General features: G+C 48.5%; 1 protein-coding gene across 4 annotated transcripts in view; it reads right to left on the minus strand.

Annotated features, from left to right (window-relative positions):
* Positions 1-22,982, minus strand: part of Lmf1 (lipase maturation factor 1) — an 88,305-nt gene that overhangs the window by 20,757 nt on the left and 44,566 nt on the right. For all 4 annotated transcript variants that reach the window (XM_034507319.2, XM_076937133.1, XM_076937134.1 and 1 more), the window contains one exon: positions 7,653-7,718. In XM_034507319.2, the coding sequence (XP_034363210.1) occupies positions 7,653-7,718 (66 nt within the window). The remainder of the gene's footprint in view (positions 1-7,652; positions 7,719-22,982) is intronic.

Raw genomic sequence — 22,982 nt, forward strand, 5'->3', positions numbered from 1 at the left:
GGCTAAGGGGTAAGGATGAAGAGCCTCTGCAAAGGCACTTGTCACAAGCAAGCTAGAGCACGGCGAGCAGAGAGCGAGGGAGGGAGCAGCAGTGCAGGGGCCGCCTTATGGTACAGCAGCACAGACATTTACCCCAACACAGCTCCAAATATAAGCAAAAGGGACAGAACTACAAATGAGTGTTTGCACCCAGTTTTAACTGGAGAGTTCAATCTCTCTCTCTCTGCATAGACAGTGAGTAAGGAGGAGTGCAGAAGATTTGGGAAGCACTATCAACCCACGCCAACCTTGTTGACTCGCACACTGCATGGACTCTCCGGTGCTCGATAAGAATCCATTTCAAAATGGATTTTTGAAAAGCAAGTTTTAAGACACTCGAGGCGTGCAAAGCATCCCCTCTGACAGTAAAGGAGTTACATGAGACACCAGTAAGAGAAAGGTATCTGGGAAGTTCTCACATATTTTGAAATGGAATTACATACTCCAAGCTTGGCTTCACGTTCCAGTGTGTATTATGTCACCTAATTCCCAGAGACACCTGGGATAGTGTGTCACCAAACTAAGCACAGGGTCACAGAGTCAGAGGGGCAGTCTGGGCGTTTCTGCTCTCACCTCTACTATGACAGCAATGGCCTCAAGACCTTCTACCTGCTTGTCTTGCCTCTGATGAGAAGGCTGGAAATCATCATAGGAGCTGACCTGGAGATTCAAGACCACCACCCCTGGGCCTGGGCCTGATGCTGATCCTTCCTAGTGACATGAGGCATAGGTCTGACTCTGGCCATGGTGTGCCTGGGGGCTTGACCTGCTCAGGCCCAGAACACATATAAGACAATCTCTTCCTACAAATCAAAGAAGTTGCCAGTGGGCAAGCACATTAAGCCACGGCAACCAGGCCGCTGGACACAACAACCACAGCTTCTACAAAGCTAACATTTACAGCTTTCCCGGGGGAACATTCAACCTTGGTACAAATTAGTCCCAGATCAGTGGGCTCCTAAATTGCAGGGCCCTCAGTGACCCTTGTCCAATTACAGCCCAAGACAGCTGGTAGTGTGTGTCTCCCAGTTGCAATCAGAAGCAAGATCTGCTGGCTGGAGGCTCACACTGGGTGGGTTCTGGGTGCAGGAGGGAAAGGTGGTACTGCACTTCATGGTGTTGTGTTTCTGGGAGCAGCTCCAGCCATGGGCTCACACGTGTGTGTGTGTCTGTCTGTCTGAGCTCCAAGGGATGGATGAGGGATACTGGTCTTTATTGGATCATGAGACCCTGCTGGGCCAGGCCAGCCATGTATTAAAGAGCTAGTGAGTTCTTGCCAGGCATGGCAACACACACCTTTAATCCCAGCATGGGAAAGACAGAGGCAGGTATATCTCTGAGTTTGAAGCGAGTCCGGTCTACATAGGGACAGCCAGGGCTACATAGAGAGACCCTGTCTCAAAAACAAAACAAAAAAAAGAGAAAGAGTTCTTATAGCGTTGGGATCCAAGCCTCCTCAGTGCCCAGGAAGGAGCCTCACATATGATGTGGGATGCCGCAAGCCAGAAGCTTTGGTCTGTAAGGTTCTATCCCAGGAGAATAATCAGCTTGATGCCCATGCGGCTACTCATAGAACCTAGGAGGCATCCAGGCCATAGGGTGCTGGCTTGCAATCACCAACCCCAACTACGAGGCTTTCCTGGGCCTTGGGTGAGGACAAAGAGAAGCAGGAGCAGCAGCTGGTGAGGCTGAGAGGCAAGTGTCTCCGCCATGCTCTGTGCCTGAGGCTATGCCAAGATGGTCGGACAGGGACTCATGCCATTTTATTCAGCGCCTCTCACATATGGTAGCTCCAGGAGCAACCACAGGGGATTTGCACTTGCAAGAGCTACAGGCATGGGGTCTTGCACCGTGTGTGTGTGTGTGTGTGTGTGTGTGTGTGTGTGTGTGTATACATTCTGGCCCATGAGGTAAGTGGCCTCTCTTGCTCAGGTGTCCATCCAATCATGGATACCACTCCTTGTAGTTTGGCAAGGGAAAGATTCTAGTGCTGACCAGCAGGGGAAAACACACTGAACTGGTACCCAGACGATGTGTCAAGTAGAGGAACTGAGAGTTCAGATTCCAACCTCCCAGCAGAACAGGAACCTCTCGCCAGTGGACCCACTCTACAGACAGCCAGACTCCACAATTTCATGGGGGCCTAGGCCTGTGGCCAAGAGGCTGAGCTCTTCGGATGGGAGCCTGGTGGGTGTTCCTGTAGGTCTTGGGGACTGGACATACAGTCCCACCGAGCCCGACTTTCTATGAGGGCTGCTATCCATTGTTCTGAGGTGAAAGAATGAGACAGAGAGAGGCCATGAACCACCCCCACCCCCAAAATCTCCAGCAACAGAATTGAATGTATCCTCTCAAACATGCATGTGACCTGACATGTGTTCAGATAACAGCCCCTCCCGACGTCTGTCATGACTGAAGCAGTAGTTCTGATGCCACCATTCAAAACACTTTACATCTATTTATTTATTGTGTGTGCATGAGCAAAAGCCATAGTGCATATGGAGATCGGAGGACAAGCAGAGGTGGGGGGGGGGGGATCTGTTCTCTCTAACATGTGGGTTCTGGGGATTGAACTCCAACCGTCAGACTTGGTGACAAGCACCTTTACCCACTGGGTTATAAGTCCTGTAACTCAGGCATCTGAAATGCTCTGTGGCATGAGTATCTCGGCATGGTGCTTTCTGAACTCTTGGAAATGGGAGTTTGTTTAAAAGCGTGGGATCGAAGACTTGGGCCTTCATGTGCCCACAAGGCTTTGCCAGGTACAGGAGGCTCTATGTGGCCAGGACCCTGAAAATCATATTGGCAACTGACTTCCCAGAGTCTTTGAGAACACCTTGCACTGAAAGACCAAGAGAGATGACAAGATGACAGAGGTCCCTGAAGGGACATATTGGCCAGGGCAGAGATCACTTGCCCCACCCTACCCCCAACCACTGTTTAGATTAAGAGGAAACAGATTCAACATGGGACGAAACAGCCCAGTTGACCTGTGTCCCGAGATCACACACAGGCCAGCCTCATCTGATGGAGTGCCCACAAGGCTTTTCTTTTTTCATTTCTCAGTTCCTCCTGACCAGTAGGCTGCCTGGAAGCCAGGGCTGTAGAGGTAGGTGTGTGGACAGTGAAGAGTATTCTGTGTGAGAGGTAGCACCCTCAGGTCCCTCCTTCCCACGGCAGCACATCCCTCCCAATGCCTGCTGAGGGACTGGCAGATGGCGTCTTCAGGCTGGGCTGCCCCAGCTCCCAGTGTGTGTGGGGAGCATCTGAGACACATGCCCACCCCCAAGTGCTTGGCACCCTTGGGAGTTAGTGCTATCCTTGCTGCAACCTGGGGACATTGTTCCCATCTTTAGAGATAGGAAACCTACACAGGAAATGAAACCTCCTACACCGAGGAGACAGAGGAATGACTACATAAATGCTAAACAAAGCTGCCTGTGGGCACAGACCACATTCCTAGTTAGAGAGGGGAGGGGCAGAAGAGAGCTGCAGAGCCCAGGTTCTCAGGCCCTCAGGTCCGCAGGCTGTCCACCACCTGCACCAGGCCTACTGCCCTAGTGTACATATACATAGTGTACGAATACATGCATGCCACGTATGTAGACACGAGGGATGTGTGTCCACATACCCATGGGATATGTATGCTGAGCCTGCCAGTTCCAGGGCATAATCATGGCACCAGTGTTGTGCTGACCATGGTGGAGGTGACATCAGCTGCTCCTACCATGGGCTTGACACTCTAACTTAAAAACAAGTAATGCCACACAAAGGCTTCTTTTGTGCACGCCGAGGCTGCGGGGCTTCACCAATAATAGGAGCTGAAAGTGATTTATTTCCCTGGATTAAAGGTCAGCTCCGCAAAGCAACAGTGCAAACTTCTATTACCTCATTCATGTTGCCCTGAGCAAGGCATGGAAAGGGGAGGGGGCGGATTAGAGAAGGAGGGAGGGAGGCAAAGACAGAGAGAGGGAGAGACATAAAGGCAAAGAGGGAGAATGAGAAGAAAGGAGAGGAAGAAAGAAAGGGAGGGGACAGGAAGGAGAAAAAAAGGGAGAGAGGGCATAAGGGAAGGAGAGAGGGTGAGAGAGAGGCAGGTGGGTACAGTCCTCTGTGGTGACTGGGTTCTCAGGCTACAGAACATCTAACAGCTCAGTGAACCAAAAGGCATCCATCCTTGCTAAGACTTAGCTAAAGAATGAAGCTTTCCCTACAAGTGACAAATCCGACACCAGGAGGTGTCAAGGTCTAAACGTGAGGAATGAAAGCACCTGCTGCTGAGGGTTTGGATCCATTCACTGGTCAGAGGCAAGTACACAAACATCACCGTACTCCCCACTGCTCCATGGACACTGTACACTCCAGACACCTGAGTGCTGCACACAGTTGCCATGGGTGATCTCTATTCGTCTCCATCAGAGAGTGCTACAGGCCATGGCATCTCATGGCACTCTGGATGCTGCGCACAGTGGACTGTGACTGTCACGCTGTGGGCGTGGTCCAGCAGAGAACATGCTGGGGGAGGCTGCTCAGGTGGCTGTATGACATCAACACGGGGCTGAGCACCCGGCCTGCGAAATGGTGATCAGCGGTCACGTGAGCCACGCTTGAGGAGAGCACTGCAGTAAGCAGCAGGGCTCAGGAACCCACCCGTCTCTTCCAGGCCACAGAGTACAGGACCTGTGAGGTCACATGGTATGTACGCCCGCCTCCAGGGACCAGTGTCTGATAGCGAGCAGAAGTCCATGTGGAGAATCTCATGGGTGGTGTAGCTGCTGGTGGGCTGGGCTTGGAGCTAGGACATCATGATATGGAAGGAGCGTGAAGAGCATCAGCTTCAGGGCCTTTCAACCTTACTACGGTGTACAAGTGACAGATGCTCAGGAGAAACCATCCCCTGGGAGTTTCCTGGGCTGGTCATGCATGATCCTCTCCCATGTTGTGAACTACGGCACAGGGTCAGCTGTGACACTCAGGGAGGTGCTGTGCTACATGGATGGTTGGTTGTAATACTATGCTTCCAACAGCCAATAGCCAAGGAGGATCTATATCTGGCCTTTGTCCAAACTCTGGGCACACAGCTCCTGGTAGGGTGGCACTGAGGGGGAGGGCATAGTCTGTTTTCCACAGTAAGTCCATGCTGAGGATGCTACTCCCAGGGTGAGGTTGGTCAGAGATGCCTGGCATGAGCATTCTGCTTACCAGACTCCAGGGCCAATGCTAAAACTGGCCATGGTCACCAATTCCAACAGGACGCTCTTTAACCATGCCCATACAGTGAATCTCTACAACTCAGACCAGGATGCTTAGGCTTCAGGACTAATGTCCGGGAGCCAGAGAGACCATATATCTATCTTTGGCCTATTGTGAAATGTATACTTCACAAAAAATAGAATCTCAACACAATGTCCACTGAGTTCTGGTCTGTGTCATTTGACTGACTATGGCTATGGGAAGCCCAGCTTATAGCCAAACTGGACAGACGGTGTGGATCACCTGGGACACCTGTGTCTCTGGATGCTGTTAGGTCAGAACTATGTTCTCTCAGAGCTCAGGGGCCACAGTTTAACCCATCCAGATCATTGATTCCACAAGGCCTGGCCTGGCATCGGCCTGCCTCACAGACACAGCTGCGGCCTCTCTGCCTGACCATGCCCCTGGAGGGCTGAGATGGAGGTTGAAGCCGACCAGGGCTTCCCGCTCCAGTCTGTACTGCTGCCTATGACCTGTGTCACCAAAACCATAGGTGCAGATACCCACCCAGACAGTCAGCACAAATGATGTAAGATCTGATCAGAAAGCTGGCCTTCTGTTCAGCTGTATGCCAAGTGTGGAGCCTGAGGAAACACAGCTTTGAGACAGGGTACTGTGTGGTAGCTCACTGAGGAGAGAGCACTCCATCCTGTGCTGAGAGCCTTCTCCCCACTACCCTTTCCCATCCCAGCCCAGGTCAGTTGAGTCTGGCTCTGTTCCAAGGCCAGCCATGCCCAGCTCTGGCCTGGGTGCCAGCTGCCCCTTCCTTGATGCTGGAACCTGAATAGGCACTCTCTTTAAGCGCACTGTGACATGCCTAGGCCAATCTTTAACCAGGAAGAGCTGGATTTTGGGTAATTTCCATCACCTCTAGGCTGACTAGTGGCATATCCTGTCCTCTGACCATACTTGAACAGAAAACCAGCATAGTGTCAACCTGACCCATAAAATGAAGGGACTGCCTTCATCCACCTGGCCAACAGGCTTAGGAACCTTCACAGTTGACCTTCCCTACTGGGTCAGAGTACAGCAGTGGCCATGGGCTTCCACGGATGGAATGTGATCCCTGCCTCACATGTGCTTGGCCAGGCCCTGGGGTAGGGGACAGGGATTGTGTGATGCCTCAGAGCTCTTGAGTGGGCCTGGGCTTACAGTGAAATGTGAGGTGAAGGATGTGTGGATACAAGCACAGGCTCCAGTGTGTGGCTGTCCTGCACAACAGGCCTCACATGGCTTTGCATCAAGGAGACATTGGTCCCTCGGTTCCATGGACTCTGCATCCAGGTAGTTCCTGGACTTGCCAGTGGTAATCTTCAGGTGGACTGTGTCCATAGTGCTGACACCCACCATGCTGCATGGGTGTGGGGCCATCTTAGGAAGATGCTGCTGCCTGAGGGACAGGGGCAGCTCAGGCTTCACTGTCTAGGTCTCTGAGCCCTGTCTTCTGTGTCGTGGCCTATATGTGTAAATAGCCAGATACTCATTCTAATGGCTGGTCTCCTGTCAGTGCAAGTTGGAAACCCCACCATAGGAAAGAGGAGACTTGTGGGGGTCCCTAGTCAAGTAGAGACAGGATGTTTGGGATAGATGAGGATGATGGGGACTCTTAAGACTTTAAAAAGTGAAGTCTAGACATCCTGGCTAACCACAGCAGACAGTGCATCCCTCCACTGACTGACAGCAATGAGAACACAAGAGCTGAGCTGCTTGGGTTAGTGTCTTCAGTGGCTAGAGGATGTAAGTGCCTAGAACTCCCCATAAAATGTGACAAAGGTTGAGCCTGCTACCCACAGCTCTCAGTGGAGAAAGGCAGTGACTGACTCCTCTTCTCCAGCAGTGGGCAGTGTGAGCTGGGCAGGGAGAGGGAGGGAGCATGAGATACGCATAGGTCTTGTAGCTCCACTGGCTTGGGGTGTTGGGCAAAAGGACATCACCACGATGTCACATGCCTTTGGATTAATTTGCAGGATGAAGTTGTCCCTGCCCTCATCCCTGGTACAAGCTCATGAGCATCTGGCAAAGGCAGGCTTGTTTTGAGGAGTGGAGACTTGGGCCAAGGGTCCGCACTGCCCTGGTGCCTAAGACAACTGTCTTTGGGAGTACAATCACAGCAGGAGGTGCGGAGTAGCCTCATAATGACCCTGCAAGAGAGAGAGACAGCCAGGGCTGCAGCTCCCAGGAGGGGGCCTACTCTGGCCTAGCAGGAACCAGGGAACTAGAGGAACTGGCCTAGCAGTAGGGAGATGCTCTATAAGTCATCTGGTGACCTGCCCCTGATTCTGCCCCAGAGAAAGGAGGAATGGAGGGACCTCTGACACCAGTGAGACAGATACTTCAGCCACAGCCAGGTCTGTGCTCACCTCATAGTGGAAGTCCATGCAGGTCAGATCCAGCCAGCACTTGTCCCCACGAACCTTGATGAGGCCCTGCAGAGGCAAGAGAGAGGACAGCATCAGTCATGGGCTGGCAGTTTAAGATACAAGGACCTCACACAGGATTTACTTCTAGGAATGAGAAGTGATCCATCCCCAAAGGCCAGGCTGTTGTGTTTCAAATAATAAGGGAGGGGCCTATTTCTTGTGGGAAGTATTCCAGGAGGTAAAACCCAAACAGCTTGTGATAACCGTGCATAGGCTCCTTCTGAGGACTAAAAGCCCTTATGCTCACAGCAGGAATGGCACCCTCTATACAGTCAGTGCGTCTGTGTCCTTTGGGAGGTATGCTGGGGATGGAACCCAGGGCCTCGCCCATTTTAGGCAATCACTAAGCTGCACGCATGGACATCTCACTTAATAAAGTGCTTGCTAGACAAGCACGAGGGCTTGAGTTCAATGTTCAGAATCCACATAAAGAGTTGGCCAATGGCGTTCTGGTCTGGGCCCAGGAACTGAGCAGATCCCGGGCTGCAGCTCTGCCCCCAATCTCTAAGAATCCAGAAGAAGCGGGGCTCCCAGGTGCTCCAACCCTGGCATTATCTTAGGTAAGCAGACAGCAACCCTTGCCCCAAACAGGGAGTAACTGGGACCCACAAGGACCCAGGAAGTCACTCCTGGCCTGATCAGATTTTGAGCCTCAGCTCTTACCCCAGTAGCAACACCCACCCCACACAATTCTGATAAAACCAAGATAATAGGAAAGATAGGCTCCAGTCAAAGACAGGGCAGGTAGCACTAAGGAGATCCAGATGGCAAAAGGCAAGAGCAAGAACATAAGCATCAGCAACCCAGGGTACTTGACATCATTAGAACCTAGTTCTCCCACACCAGAAAGTCCTGAATTCCCCATAGTACTAGGAAAGCAAGATTCATATTTAAAATCACTTCTAATGATGATGATAGAGGACTTTAAGAAGGACATAAATAACACTCTCAAGGAATTTAAGGAGAACACAGGTAGACAGGTAGAAGCCCTTAAAATGGAAACACAAAAATCCCTTAAAGAATTACAAGAGAACACAACCAAACAGGTGAAGGAATTGAACAAAACCATCCAGGACATAAAAATGGAAGTAAAAACAATAAAGAAATCACAAAGGGAGACTACCCTGGAGAAAGAAAACCTAGGAAAAAAATCAGAAGTCATAGACACAAGCATCACCAACAGAATACAAGAGATAGAAGAGAGAATCTCAGGTGCAGAAGATACCATAGAAAATATTGACACAACTGTCAAAGAAAACGCAAAATGCAAAAAGTTCTTAACACAAAACATCCAGGAAATCCAGGACACAAGGAGAAAACTAAACCTAAGGATAATAGGTATAGAAGAGAGTGAAGATTCCCAACTTAAAGGGCCAATAAATATCTTCAGCAAAATTATAGAAGAAAACTTCCCTAATCTAAAGAACAAGATGCCCATAAACACACAAGAAGCCTATAGAATGCCAAATAGACTAGACCAGAAAAGAAATACCTCCCGTCACATAATAATCAAAACACCAAGTGCACAAAACAAAGAAAGAATATTAAATGCAGTAAGGGAAAAAGGCCAAGTAACATATAAAGGCAGACCTATTAGAATTACACCAGACTTCTCACCAGATACTATAAAAGTTAGAAGATGCTGGACAGATGTCATACAGACCCTAAGAGATCACAAATGCCAGCCCAGGCTACTATACCCAGCAAAACTCTCAATTACCATAGATAGAGAAACCAAGATATTCCACGACAAAACCAAATTTACATAATATCTTTCCACAAACCCAGCATTACAAAGGATAATATCAGGAAAGCTTCAATACAAGGAGAGAAATTATACCCTAGAAAGAGCAAAAAAAGTAATCCTCTTCCAACAAATCCAAAAGAAGATAGCCACACAAAGATAATTTCACCTCTAATAACAAAAATATTTGTTTTTTGTTCCTTAACAATCACTGTTCCTTAACATCTCTTAACATCAATGGACTCAATTCCCCAATTAAAAGACATAGGCTAATGGACTGGATACATAAACAGGGACCAGCATTTTGCTGCATACAGGTAACCCACCTTAGTGACAAAGACAGACTCTACCTTAGAGTAAAAGGCTGGAAAACACGTTTTCAAGCAAATGGTCCTAAGAAACAAGCCGGAGTAGCCATTCTAAAATCTCCAGCCCGAGAACACAAAGGGAGGCACTCATGGCTCCACCTGTATAGGTAGTTGAGGGAGGCCTTGCCAGGCATCAGTGGAAGTGGACAACCTTGATACCTGAAAGTTTGGATTCCCTAGTGTTGGGGAATTTCAAGAACAGGGAGGTGGAAATGAGAGGATGGTGGGAGCACACCCTCATAGTAATTGGAGGAGGGGGGTGGGGTAAGGGGTTAGGCATCAGTGGAAGTAGAGGGCCCTGGTGCCTGAAAGTTTGGATTCCCTAGTGTTGGAGAATTTGAGAGCAGGGAGGTGAAAATGGGAGGATGGTGGGAGCACACCCTCATAGAAACTCCCAGAATTATATGGATTAGACATGACAGAGGCAGGCCACCAGAAGACTACATCCCAGAATTCAAACAAAAAATTATCTTGATACTAAAATTTGTTTTGAGAATTGTATATTACAGAATACACAGCCTCGGTGTATCTACTCATCAACTGAGCTTAGCAGACCTGCTCAAACCTCTGATGTCCTGGAATTGCAGCTGGATGCAGTGAAGACACAGCATCAGAGGCTTATCAATTTACTCTTCCCCCTGCCCCTCTTCTAATATCTTAACGCCCATAATTAGCTTGAAGAAGTTAATGAAGAGTCGGTGCCCCTATTCTCTGGGCTTGGGGACTGAGGTGATTAATACTGGGCTGTCTTTCTAGGGAAAAGTAGTGGTTTTGTTAGAACAGGGAGGATTAGCTAGGATTTATTGCATAGCCATAACCTATTCATAGAAATTTGTATAATTGTTATTAAGATGAAGTTATAATTTCTTAAATGGTACAAAATTTACTTTGATTTCTAATTTAAGGTTTTCATTGGTATGAGCTTCTTATTGATATAAAGTGAGATTAATATTGTTACTCTCATAGGCATTGTGCCTATATAACACATTTAGAAATAAAAGGCTTAGACCCAGTCCTTTTTTAACTTTTTAAACTGATTTGAGATGGTTAGACTGTGAGTTAAGGGCCTATAGCAAATTCATGGCTTTGAGTTAATTGTTAGGGTGTTTTCTATATTTTATTTAGCTGAGAGGAGTTAACAAACAATAGTCCAGATTGTCTTACATGGATAGTTGGTTTTCAAAATGTCAGAAGTCCACAGAATTGACGTTACAAACATTTCTGTATTAATGTCCATTTTGACTAGAGACTTGTCTCCTCCTGACAGCTTCCTGTCTTGGATTCTAAGAAGAAATGGAACATCTTTGGAGTTCCTTCAGTTGTGGTGAGACAGCCACTAGGCAAGAATTGCCTCTTTTCATCTACAGACAAATCACTGTCCAGAAAAGGACACACTTGCAGAATAGTTGACTGATTATATCTGCCAAGACAGAGTAATCAGCCCTTAATAATTCTGCATCACTTGGTCTGTCAGATGATCCTGGGCCAGAAGGCTGAAGATCAAATGCTCCAACGTTTTGTAGTATAGGAACTGTCCAGGTGCTCAGTGGTCTCTATAATTTGGCTAAGTTTTAGAAGCTATGCTTTGTGCTTCCCATAATTTCAGTTAACTCAGTCATTCTGGATTTCTGACGGGGTTGAAGATTTATAGTCTCATAGCCAATCCCGGCTATTTACTTTGAGAGAAAAGGTTTGAGAGGATGATTTTCAGCTGACATTCATTCTAAAGCCAAGAAAAAAAAGCCAGGTTCAGAATTAAGTCTTTTAGTTAGGAGGGACGACAGAGGTTCTGTTTAGTCAACAAAATGATGGACTGGGTATTAGGTCTATCTTGTACCGTACTGATACAAATTGGTATAGTTATGCTCTAATTGTATTCTAAGAGAAAAGTTTTATTTTAACAGGACCAGTGGTATGTAGGAGGAGCTAAGGTGGGAGGAGTAAGGAGAGGAAGATAAGGAGTAAGGAGAGGAGGAGAAGGAGAGGAGGAGCTAGGTGACAAGAGGTGGGGGACATGGAGGTGGATGTTTGCATGTCCCCACCAGTCAAAGATAGTTGATATATCTAGTTTGGGTATTGGGTTACAGTTTTGATTGATATTGAGCATTACCAAACTTATAAAGCCTTTGATTAACATTAAAAAATAGTATAAAAGCAAAAAGGAGAAGTGGGGGTGGGATAGGGGTTTTCTAGGGAGAAGAAATGGGGAAAGGGGATGGCATCTGAAATGTAAATAAAATATCCAATAAAGATTTTCACATAAAAAAAAAGAGTTGGCCAATGGTGGTGCGCATGTATAATCCCAGTGCTGGAGCTAGAGACAGACACATGCTGGCCAGCTGCTCTAACCTACTTGGTGAGCTTTAAGCCAATGAGGGATCCTGTTTCAAAGGAGGTAGGTAGCATTCCCTAGGATGACACTCATGGTTGTCCTATGACCTCTACATGCATGAATGTTTGTGCAATCTCACACACATATGTACCTGCATACATGTGCACACACACGCACACGAACGTGGGCACACACATACAGACAGGAAAATAAAATGGGCCTACAGTATAAACATTAGGGTGTGAAATGGGTAATGCTAACCCTGAGTGGCAGAGACAGGAGGATACTGGAAGCTCACTGGCTAGCTAGGCTAATTGATGAGGTCCAGGATCAATAAGAGATGGTGTCTCCAAAAAAAAAAAAAAAAAAAAAAATGTAGTGTGATAGGAAACACCCCATATCAATGCATGTGTGAACCCTCTCCCCCCGTCATGCACCTGTACACATACCTGCACATAACAAATAACACAGAGCTGTTATGATAATGCACTTGTGTCTTTAATGAAAGAACCAAACCCTAAGGTACAGATCTCACACTGTGGACACCCAGGTCAGCAAGGACCCAGGACTTGTCAGCTGCACTGCAGAAAGTTCAAAAGTCTCGGTGAGGAATGGAAATATGCTTCCACATACACGCGGCTGCTCTTGCCTCTGAGCCATATTGATGGGAAGCCCAGGCTCAGGATGCCAGGGTCCCTGTGAGCAGATTGTACCCAGTACTGAGGATACTAGGCACTGAGTCAGATAAGACCTTAGGCAGAGCAGCTGAGTGGCGGGAGTAGCGCCCAGCAGCTGGTCTTCATGGCTCTGCCTCAGCCACCTCCATATACTGCCTAAAGGTAGCACTGGGTCTGTCACCTTCTCTCAAGGAAGCCACGGTCAAGTGGTTGACTTGTAAATCAGAAACAACTATCCCTGAAAGAACAAAAATCTTAACTTGAGATGCAGAGATTCAACTTCAAGGTCTATTATTTCCACACTAGTGAGAGAGAAAGTAAGAAGACAGCCTCAGAGGAAATAACCCAGCTTTCTGAGGTGGTGGTTCCCGTAGCTACAACTATCCCAGGACAAATCCTCTGACTCCATCCATCTGCCCACCATACATTTATACACAGCCCATCCACCCACCCATTACACACTTATGTACCACTCATTCTCCACCACCATTCACCAACCATCTATCCATTCCTCTATCTAACCTATCCTCCCTCTACCAGTGCATCATCCACTATTTATCCCTTACCATTCACTTATCTGTCATCCAACCACCTATCATCCACCCACCCATTATCCATATCATCATTACCCATCAGTCAAACATCATCCATCCATCTACCTACCCATTCACTTATCCATCCAACCATCCATCTGTCCATCCATCATATCCACCCATCATATCTATCCATCCATCACATCCATCTACCACATCCATCCATCCATCCATCCATCACATCCATCCATCCAGTCCATCCATCCATCCATCATATCCATCTATCCATCCATCCATCCATCCATCCATCACATTCATCCATCACATCCATCCATCACATCCATCCATCCATCCATTTATCACATCCATCCATCCATCCATCCACCTACCCCATCCATCCACACACCATTCACGCAATCACCCACCCATCAACCACCTACCCAACATCGATCTGCTCACTGGTCATCCATTATCAATCTACCACAAGCTTGCAGACCTGTACTGAGTGCCCATGAGGTCTGGGTGGGCATAAAAGAAGCCACATCCTAGTGCAGGAGGGAGAAGAGGCAAATCCATCAGAGATGCTGAGAAGACCAAAGGGGGTCTTAAGTAGCTATGACGAAGTGGCACAGGTAAGTGACAAACAACAGAAATGTATTTCTCAGTCTGGGGACTGGAAATCTAAAGTGAAGGGGCTGGCAAGGTTGTTTCTAGCAAGGATCCACTTCTGAGCAGTAGACAACTGCCTCCATGGATAGCCTTACAGGGTGGACAGACAGTGAAGGGCCTCTCTGGGGATCCTTCCATCAGGGCCCTTAGCATTCACAATGGTGCTCTCCACAGATCAGGAGCTATGAGGCCCCTGCTCATATCAATTCACTAGCAATCAGGATTTGAGCTTGCAAGGGATTGGGGTGACAGACACAGCCTGGGGGAGAGGGTGTGTTGGCTGGTTTTATGTCAATTTGACACAAGCTAGCATCATTTTGAAAGAGGTAACCACAACTGAGAAAATCTCTTCACCAAATTGGCCTGTGGGCAAGCCTGTGGTACATGTTCTTGGCTGATGATTGATGTGGAAAGGCCCAGATCACTGTGGGTGGTGGCACCCCTGGGCTGGTGGTCCTGAAGAGTGAGCCAGTAAGCAGCACTCCTCTGTAGTCTCTGCACCAAGTTCTATGGCCAGGTTCCTGTCCTGCTTGAGTTTGTGCTCTGACTTCCCTTAGTGATGGACTGTGATCTTCACATGTAAGCTGAAATAAACCCTTTCCTCCCCAAATTGCTTTTGGTCACGGTGCTTTACCCCAGAAATCAAAACCCTAACTAAGGCAGACTGGTATCCCTGGAGAGGTCAGGGACTGCCCTGGAAGGAACATGAGAGTGGCCTGCCCATGCTGGGGTGTGGGTGGGAGGTTTGCTAAGGGCTTGTGTCTGGAACAGAGAAGAAAGTTGGAGATCAACACAGGGAGCCAGAAGTCTCACAGAGCCTAGACCAGGTCATCGGTGGAGAGTGAGGTTCACTAGAGACAGCAGGCTGTATTGATTATGGCACAGTAGGCTGCTCAGAAAGTCCATGATCCATGGGGAGGCCACAAGAATGGGTTCATCTGGGCCTCCTGACCACCATTCTACCAAAAGCCAGCACACTGAAATCAGGCGAAACATCACCTCCCCAGACATGCTGAGATCAACACAAATGACCTTCTCGCATTAGGACATGAGGCACCGAGGATCTCAACAGGGCTTGGTGGCACAGAAGTTGCCTGTTCGGTCCTCTGGCTGCTGTGGGGTCAACAATGGCTTCTGCGGCTGTCCAAGCAAGGTAACCTGGGCAGTGTGGGTTTGTGTGGGAAGTAGGGCGTGTCTAGCTCCAGACACGCTCACAGAGGGAGCCCAGGAGACAGGCTAAGCAGTAGATCTGATATGAAAGATACAAGGGGGCTGTGAACAGACACAGATGCCATCCTGAACCCCTGTAAGAATAGTGTTCAAATGTAGCCACTGACATCCAGGACACAGGGCCAAGGGATCACCAGGGCGCTGGGGCTACATGAACTTAGCCAGCGCCTATGGGAACATGTGAGTACTCACACCAAGGTCACATGTGACACATGTGACACTACCTAATGGGTACCTGCTTGTGAAGGCTGGTTTTAGAGGGAGCACTCTCTCTCAGAAGCAACGTCTCCAGGGTGTCACAGGCCCCACAGGGCTCCCAGCAATCCTGATGCCACAGGGGAGTTGTGAGCACCGCAGGGAGTTGAACTGTGCTCTGCCTTCCAAGAGCACTCTATTTAAAGACTCAAGGATGTGTTACTCAGACAACCAAGTTACCTCTTGGGAAACAAAAACACTTAGACTGTAAGCCCCGGGGATGGCGTCTAGTGGAATTCCTGCCCTATACAGCCATGGTCACCTGAATATTGTTCTGCTGGGTAGGTCTGCCGGTCCAGTGCCTGAACGCTCCCAGCTCTGCAAAGTTCTGCTCTGTGTGTCCATCAAGTGGAACCACTGGCTGCTGACAAAACACGCCCACTGGGTAGGGAAGTGAACAGCACCATCAGGACTAACCCTGACGTCCATGAGCTGCACAGTGCTCTGTACCCCTCTGAACCTGAGAGAGGGAGGGGGGCTCTCTTTGGAGATTCATACCAGGAAAAAAAGAAAAAAACAAAATAATTAAAATGTCACTCAAACTCGGAGCTGAGATGAGACACTTAGGAACCTGAAGCATTCTTCAGGAGCGGAGGGCGTTGGAGCTCCTCCCAGCCACTCGCTCCTGCTGCAGATGTCAGACTTCCCACGGGTCTTTCTTTCAGAGTGTCAGAGGAACAAAGCCTTCTTTGAGCCTTTTTACAGCCCAAAATTAATTTAGGGGAAAAAAATGGCACAGACAGGCCTTAGCATGCCAGACCTAAAGGGAGCCGAGTGACCTTCAGTCTCCTACGACCCTCTTGCTTTACAGCCTGGGAAGGAGAACACCATGATGCTGGAATGTTCCAGGCTGATGGAAGATACCATGGGCTCACAGTGAGTGGGCACAAATGTGCTCCTGTCCGGCAGCTCCTGAATGCAATTCTACTTCTAAAAACTCCCGATTGGCAACGGAAACTACTATCCTGGAAAAGCCATGTCATGAAGCCTATCCCTCTGGCTTGGTGTAAGAAGCCTGTGGCCTGAAAAGGGCTGAGGTCCCTTTGTACCCCCTCAAGGGCTTGATGAGGTCTAGAGCTATATTGGCATATGTAGGAATGGGGATCTGGGTATCAGGTGAGGCTGCTCCTCTCTTGCCAGAGCTGAATTTCTGATGGGAATGCCCATGAGCTCTGCAAGCTGCCGGGGGTACACATCATCCATTAGTGTTGAGCGACTGCTGCCCATCCAATCGTAAGCCCGTCTTGTGTGATGTAAGTACAGGCTCTACTCTTTCCCAAGGCCCACTTGTTTCCAAGCAGAGGGCACAGCCCACAGTCCCCAGTCCTTGTGGAGTGGGCCAGTGGCACTCGCGGACACAGTGTGTTATTGAATGAGCTCCAGGCTGCAGCCCTCTCCTGGCTCAGTGCTACCAACACATGAAGTGCTGCTACAAAGAGACCGGCATTGCCCTGAAGAACAAGCTTAGTGTGAGAAGCCTTCTGTGGCACTGAGAGTATGGCTGGTGTGGGAAACTCTAATGAAGGGGCCCTGGGCTCTGTACTTTGAGGATAAAGCTTTTTATTTGCAAACACTGCTCAGTGTGCCCTGGGATGATTTGGAGTCAGAGGGACCTGGGGCATGATGACCACCCGGCACTTGCAGGCTGGAAAGCAACTCCCGCAAGCATTAGGGAAGGTCCATCTGTTCGCCCAAGAACTGAGAAAATGCAGCCTCCAAGTAAACAGCCACGTTCTAACAGGTTGCCTGTTCGCGTGTGTGTGGGAACGGGTATGGCAGATGGGCCCAGCATAGTCCCTAGATGGTGGAGACAGGTGTGCTAAAAGCTTCGGTTTAGCAAAGCTCAGGGTAGCACAGAGCTAGGCAGAGTCTGGGGTTTTACATTTTGAGAACCTTCAGCTAAGATCTAGTTCAAAATGACAGAGGCACCTTCTGTCCATATGACTAGAACTGCCCTGGCATGGCTAGCTCAGGCTGGAGCCAGAGTCCACCAAGCCCTGGATACTCAAGGTCTTACAGTATGGTTTTACCAAAATACTACTACTACATGCTTCAAAATGACTCCTAGCCTAAGAGGTTAACTGGGAGATGTGTGTGAAAACAGCAACAATTTCTATGACAGCTTGTAGATGCTGCATAAATACTTAGAACAATCTGCCTCTTCGTAAAAACATCGGTTTCCCTTCTAGAAGCTCCGGGCCTCTCTTAGCTACTAATCTCCACAGATTCACTAGTTTCCCCCGATGGCTCTGGACAGGTCTGATTCACTGTCTCCTTGTCAAGCAATGTGATGCAATGGTATCCCGCCACCTGCATCCACGTGGTTTGCACACATGTGCATGGAGGACACAGCTCGATGCAACAAAGGCACTTGCGGAGAGAGATAAGCAGAGCTTTTGCGCTATGCCCCTTGAATAGGACCTCAGCACCTATGCATAATAACCTTTGATGGGCTACTGAGAACGGATGAGAGGGTTCTGAAAAGCCCTCGGCTGTGCTGGGCTGTGATGCTTTCTTTAAGCCTCTGAGGGTCATGGGCTGTGTGAGACAAACAGCTGTTGAATGGGGACCCGAAGAGGCTGCCAGGGGCCAGCCTGGGACAGTTATATGAGAGGCTTGCAATTGGGGATCAAAGGTCATGACACAGCAGACACGAAGTCCAAAGATTCCTGCGATGTCTCTGAGCAGAGTCAGAGGTCAGCCCTTCTGAGTGTCCTGGGGGCTGATGGGCAGGCAGGAAGAAAGCCCCCTTTCTCTAGCTCTGCCCACGCTAATGCAATAAAGCCAATTAGAATGATTGCTCTCATTTCTGAGTTAGGATGCCCAGGACGAGGGAAATGGCAGGGACATCCGTTCCGTTGTCTTCACAGGCACTCTGCATTCCAGCATTTATTTCATTATATTTAATGTGATTTTACCAGCGGCACTCCAACTCCAAGAAAAGAGCCCGGCAACTTCAAAGCCTGTTTTTGTCTTAGTTCCTTAGCACTGCTCTTCCCTGCTACCGATGTCTCCACCCTGCTTGCTAACTGTTCAGAGCCACCCACGAGCCCACACTTCCGTGGCCTGAGCATCATCTCCTGAAGCATCCTGGGGGGCGGTGCACGCTAACATGGAAACTGCTTTTAAAATTATCCTGGCTCATCCCGTTCAGAACAGTCACTGGGCTGTGACGTAAACACGGCTAGCCTCCTGGCTAATGGAGATCTGGCTTTGCAGCAGTCTTGGAGACCCCACCTCCTTACAACCTGGGGCTGCGGGCCGAGTGGCCCTGCTCTGAAGTGGACATGAGCAGAAACAGATCTCCTTCCCCATGAAAACTGTCCCACAAGGAAACCTCTCAGGGTTTCTCTATGTGCTGCACATCTGGCTCCACCTCAGCCCATCAGCATCATCTGCAGGCATTCCACGTATCCCAGCTACAGGCCCCGTGCTGTATCCTCTGTCTCGGAGGGGATGGCCATCTCCCAGAGCTGACCAGGTGCTTTTGGGTGTCTCCATGACTGCTGTCCACTCCTGAGACCTGTTGGCTTTTTGTGGCAGCTGCTGAGTAAGCTCTTGGATAGGCTGGGCAAGGTTTAGAACATTCTGGACACATTGCAGGCAGCCCGGGGGCCATCTCTTGCCTCTCCAGAGGGAGCTGCTCTATGGCCAAACTTATCAGCTGGATCTTTCCTCCCAGAATGTATCTTCCACTCAGTTCTCAGAGTCACTTGATCACTTCCCCTCTCACTCACTGCCTAGGTCTTCTTTGGCCACTTCTGCTCTTTGCTGAGTTGTCTTGGCTCTGAAAGGTTCCCTATGGCCCTAAGTCCTATGTGGCATGAGGCTTCTTAGATGCTGCTAGTGGGCAAGAGTCATGGCAACTCTCAAGGCAATGCCTGCCAGGCTACTTCATTCATTCTCTTGAGTCCTACCCAAGTCCACCAATGGCTGCCACAACCCCCTTTCCTGTTCTCTGGACACACAGTGTTACAGACTCACTCACCATTGCAAGGCATGCAGCTGAATCTCGATGCAAGCCTGCATCTTGAAGCAGTGTATGAGCAGGCTTGTCACATGCTCTGACAGAAGGCTTGCTATGGTTTACATGGACCAGATGTACACACTATACGTGTGTGACTTCTGACACAGGTGGCTGTCAGGAATCTGGAAGTCTGACAGGATGTGGGCATTTCCATCCCCACAATGATTTCTCTGCTTCCTTTCTGGTCAGTTTTATGTCCTACCCATGACAAGGCCACCACAGTACAGCTCAATGGTCCTGCCTGACCAGGGAAGTCCCCTGAAGAAACCCATGTTCCAGGAGCTCCCTGTCTGCCTGGCTGTGACTGTAGATTTGGGTGGTAACCACACAGCTACCTTCCCTTGTGTGTTACTTTGCTCTGTCATAATAAATCCATGGTTCCTAAAAGATTGACACATGGAGGTCTCCAGGATCTAGCCATTCTGGGTAAAACTACGGGATACCTGTAGCCTAGAGGACACATTCCTAGGGGCAGCTGTCCAAGGGCAGTTACACATATCTCCTGAAACAGGACTTTCTGTCACAGGTCCCCAGTGGCAGATATTGTCATGCTGTTCTTATCCTTTCTTGGCTTCCTCATACACCCACCTTTCCAGAGAAAACACATCTTTTACCCTTGTTTCTATGGTTACAATGTGTGCTCTACATGTTGGATGTCAAAACTGTGTGCCACACATGTTGTCCCAGTCTGTGGTTTGCCTACTCACGTTTCCAGGGTCTTTTAAATCGATGAAGTATAACCCTCAATATCCTTCTTTTATGGCTCTATGCGACCCCTCCAGCACTACCCAGGCGATGGTTGTGCTCCCTGCATTGCATCAGTGCTCTGTATGGCTGCCCATCGAGAGCAAAGGAGGCAGCCTGCTCCTGGACTGGCTCTTCCTCTGATGTAGTTTTTCCACCTTAGATCGCAACCACACTTCAGCTTTAAGGTGAGGTCTAAAACTAGCATAACCCTCTAACTCTGTTCTTTTTAAAAAAAGATCCTCTGTATTTTCGTCCCCAATTCAGAATCAGCTAGTTTCTCTAACACAGGCCATTGGGAGTTTGATCCTTACTGCCTTGAATCTGTAGAGAGAGTTGGGCAAGCCAGATGCAATATTGAATCTTTCTGATCCACGAACATGGTATGATCTATTTATAATCTTCAAAATTCCTTTCAGCTACATTGTATAGCTTTTAGGACACATCTTAGATAACCTTAAACAGATTTACTATAAGGCTCTGAGGGGCTTTGATGCAATAGATAACACTCCCAATTTTTTTATTGTGTAATGGCTTGTTAACAGTTTGTGAAACACTGGCCTGGAGAGATGGCTTGGTGGTTAAGAGCACTAGCTGCTTTTCCAGGAGACCACATGATGGCTAACAACCATCTGTAACTCCAGTTCTGGAATATGACGCCCCCTCTGGCCTCCTCCAACACTGCACATACACATCACACAGACACACACATGCAGGCAAAACACCCACACATATAAAATAAAAATAAATCTTAAAAACAATATTATGTTAACCTAGTACTCTAAAACCTCACATTCATTTTTAATAGTTGCTTTTTAGATTCCTCTTCACCCCCTCTTCCTTCCCCTTCCCTTGATTCTTCCTTCCTCCAGGTGGTTGAGGGGAGCTGGGGACAGGGTCTCACGTAGCCTATGTTGGTCTTGAACTACACACATTGAAGATGCCCTTGGACTCTTGATTCACATGCCTCTACCTTCTGAGTGCTGGGATTATAGGTGTGCACCACCATGCTCGCACTCACTGGGTTTTCTAAATGCACAGTCATGACTATAGATTACAACTTAATTTCTTGTTTTCCAAACTTGATTCCCAATACACTCTGGAGGAGTGGTCTCTGATCTCATAACACCCTAACGCTTGTTTGTTTGCTTTTGAGACGGGGTTTCTCTGTGTATCCCTGGCTTTCATGGAACTCCTTCTGTAGACCAGGCTGGCCTTGAACTCAGATTGGATTCCCAAGTGCTGAGATTAAAGGCATGTGCCACAGGTCTCTCTCTCTCTCTCTCTCTCTCTCTCTCTCTCCCCTCTCCCTCTTCTTCCTCCTCCTCCTTCCTTTTCCTCTTCCTCCTCCTTCCTCCTCCTCCTCTTCCTCTTCCTCTTCTTCTTCCTCTTCCTCTTCTTCTTCAGTAGGGTCTTTGTATACATCCTAACCTTCAGCCTCCTAGGTGCTTGGATTACAGGCAAGCTGAAATCGTGTATTGAAAACATTTTTTAAAAATCTGCTGTGATGATAAAATGGCTCTTTGTCTCTATTTTGTTACTGTAGCAGATGACAAAGCTGATTTTCAAAGGTTAAGCAGCCTTGCATCCCCTGTATCTTTTTATTCAAGATTTCACTGACCAGTCTTTTAAGGGTTCCTGTGTCTTTGTGAGGGCTCTGACCTTCATCTCTGCATGTCTTCATGAGCTTAGGGTCGATGCTGTGCTGGTTGTCTGAGGCACTTGGGAACCATTTCCCCTCCAGTGACTTTTAAGGCATCAGTGGAGGACTGCTGTTATTTCCTCCTGAAATGTCTGACAGAGTTCACCGATGAAGCCAGCTGGGGTATGGATTCTTTCTGGAAGAGGTTTTTCTTCTACCGATTTCTAATTCAATTTCTTTAACAGACACAAAACTATCCAGGTTTCCTGCTTTCTTTGTCTTGGTTTTAGTGACTGTGTTTGTCAATGAATCTGTCTGTCTCGTCTGAGCTGTCAAATCTGCAGGCCTAAAGCTTTTGTGACACCCCAGGTGACCCCACGGCAGCATTTCAGACACACGTGCTGACCCTGGGGGATGCTTTTTCAGGAAGTCTTCCGTCACGTGCTGGCTGCTGCTCAATTCTGACCTGGGAGCTATTGACCCTGCAGGTTTCTGTCTTCACTTCAGATGCTGCAGTTTCCTGTGTGAGAGTGGGGAGCATCAGAGGGCACGACCTGTGGGTGAGGAGCTAGGGACAAACAGAGCTTGGAGGGGGGCACACACGCATACACACACACACACACACACACACACACAAACATACAAACATGCACGCACACACATGCACACACAAACATGCACACAAACACGCATGTGCGTACTTGCGTTCACATAGATAAGCATGCATACATGGACAGTGGTCAAGGCTGTGTCTACTAACAAGCAGGAAGCTGAATCTGAACGGGCTGTGCAGGACCTCACTGTTTTCTACAGCCTGTGGGATTTAGTCACCTTCGTGTGAGACGCAGAATTCCAATCCTTACGTCACTGCAGATTCTGAGCCTTGATCCCTCATCCCTCCTTCCAGGAAAAGTGCTATACAACCCGGCATCCAGGCACAGCAGCTGCCCTCAGGGGGCAGAGAACCTACTGTTTAGCTTATATTTTGTTCCATGGAAATCTGGGGTCCTAAATTCTTTGTGGTTGTTTTGAGACAGGGTCTCACTGTG

The sequence above is a fragment of the Arvicanthis niloticus genome, chromosome 6 (genome assembly GCF_011762505.2).
Source record: "Arvicanthis niloticus isolate mArvNil1 chromosome 6, mArvNil1.pat.X, whole genome shotgun sequence".
Taxonomy (NCBI): Eukaryota; Metazoa; Chordata; class Mammalia; order Rodentia; family Muridae; genus Arvicanthis; species Arvicanthis niloticus.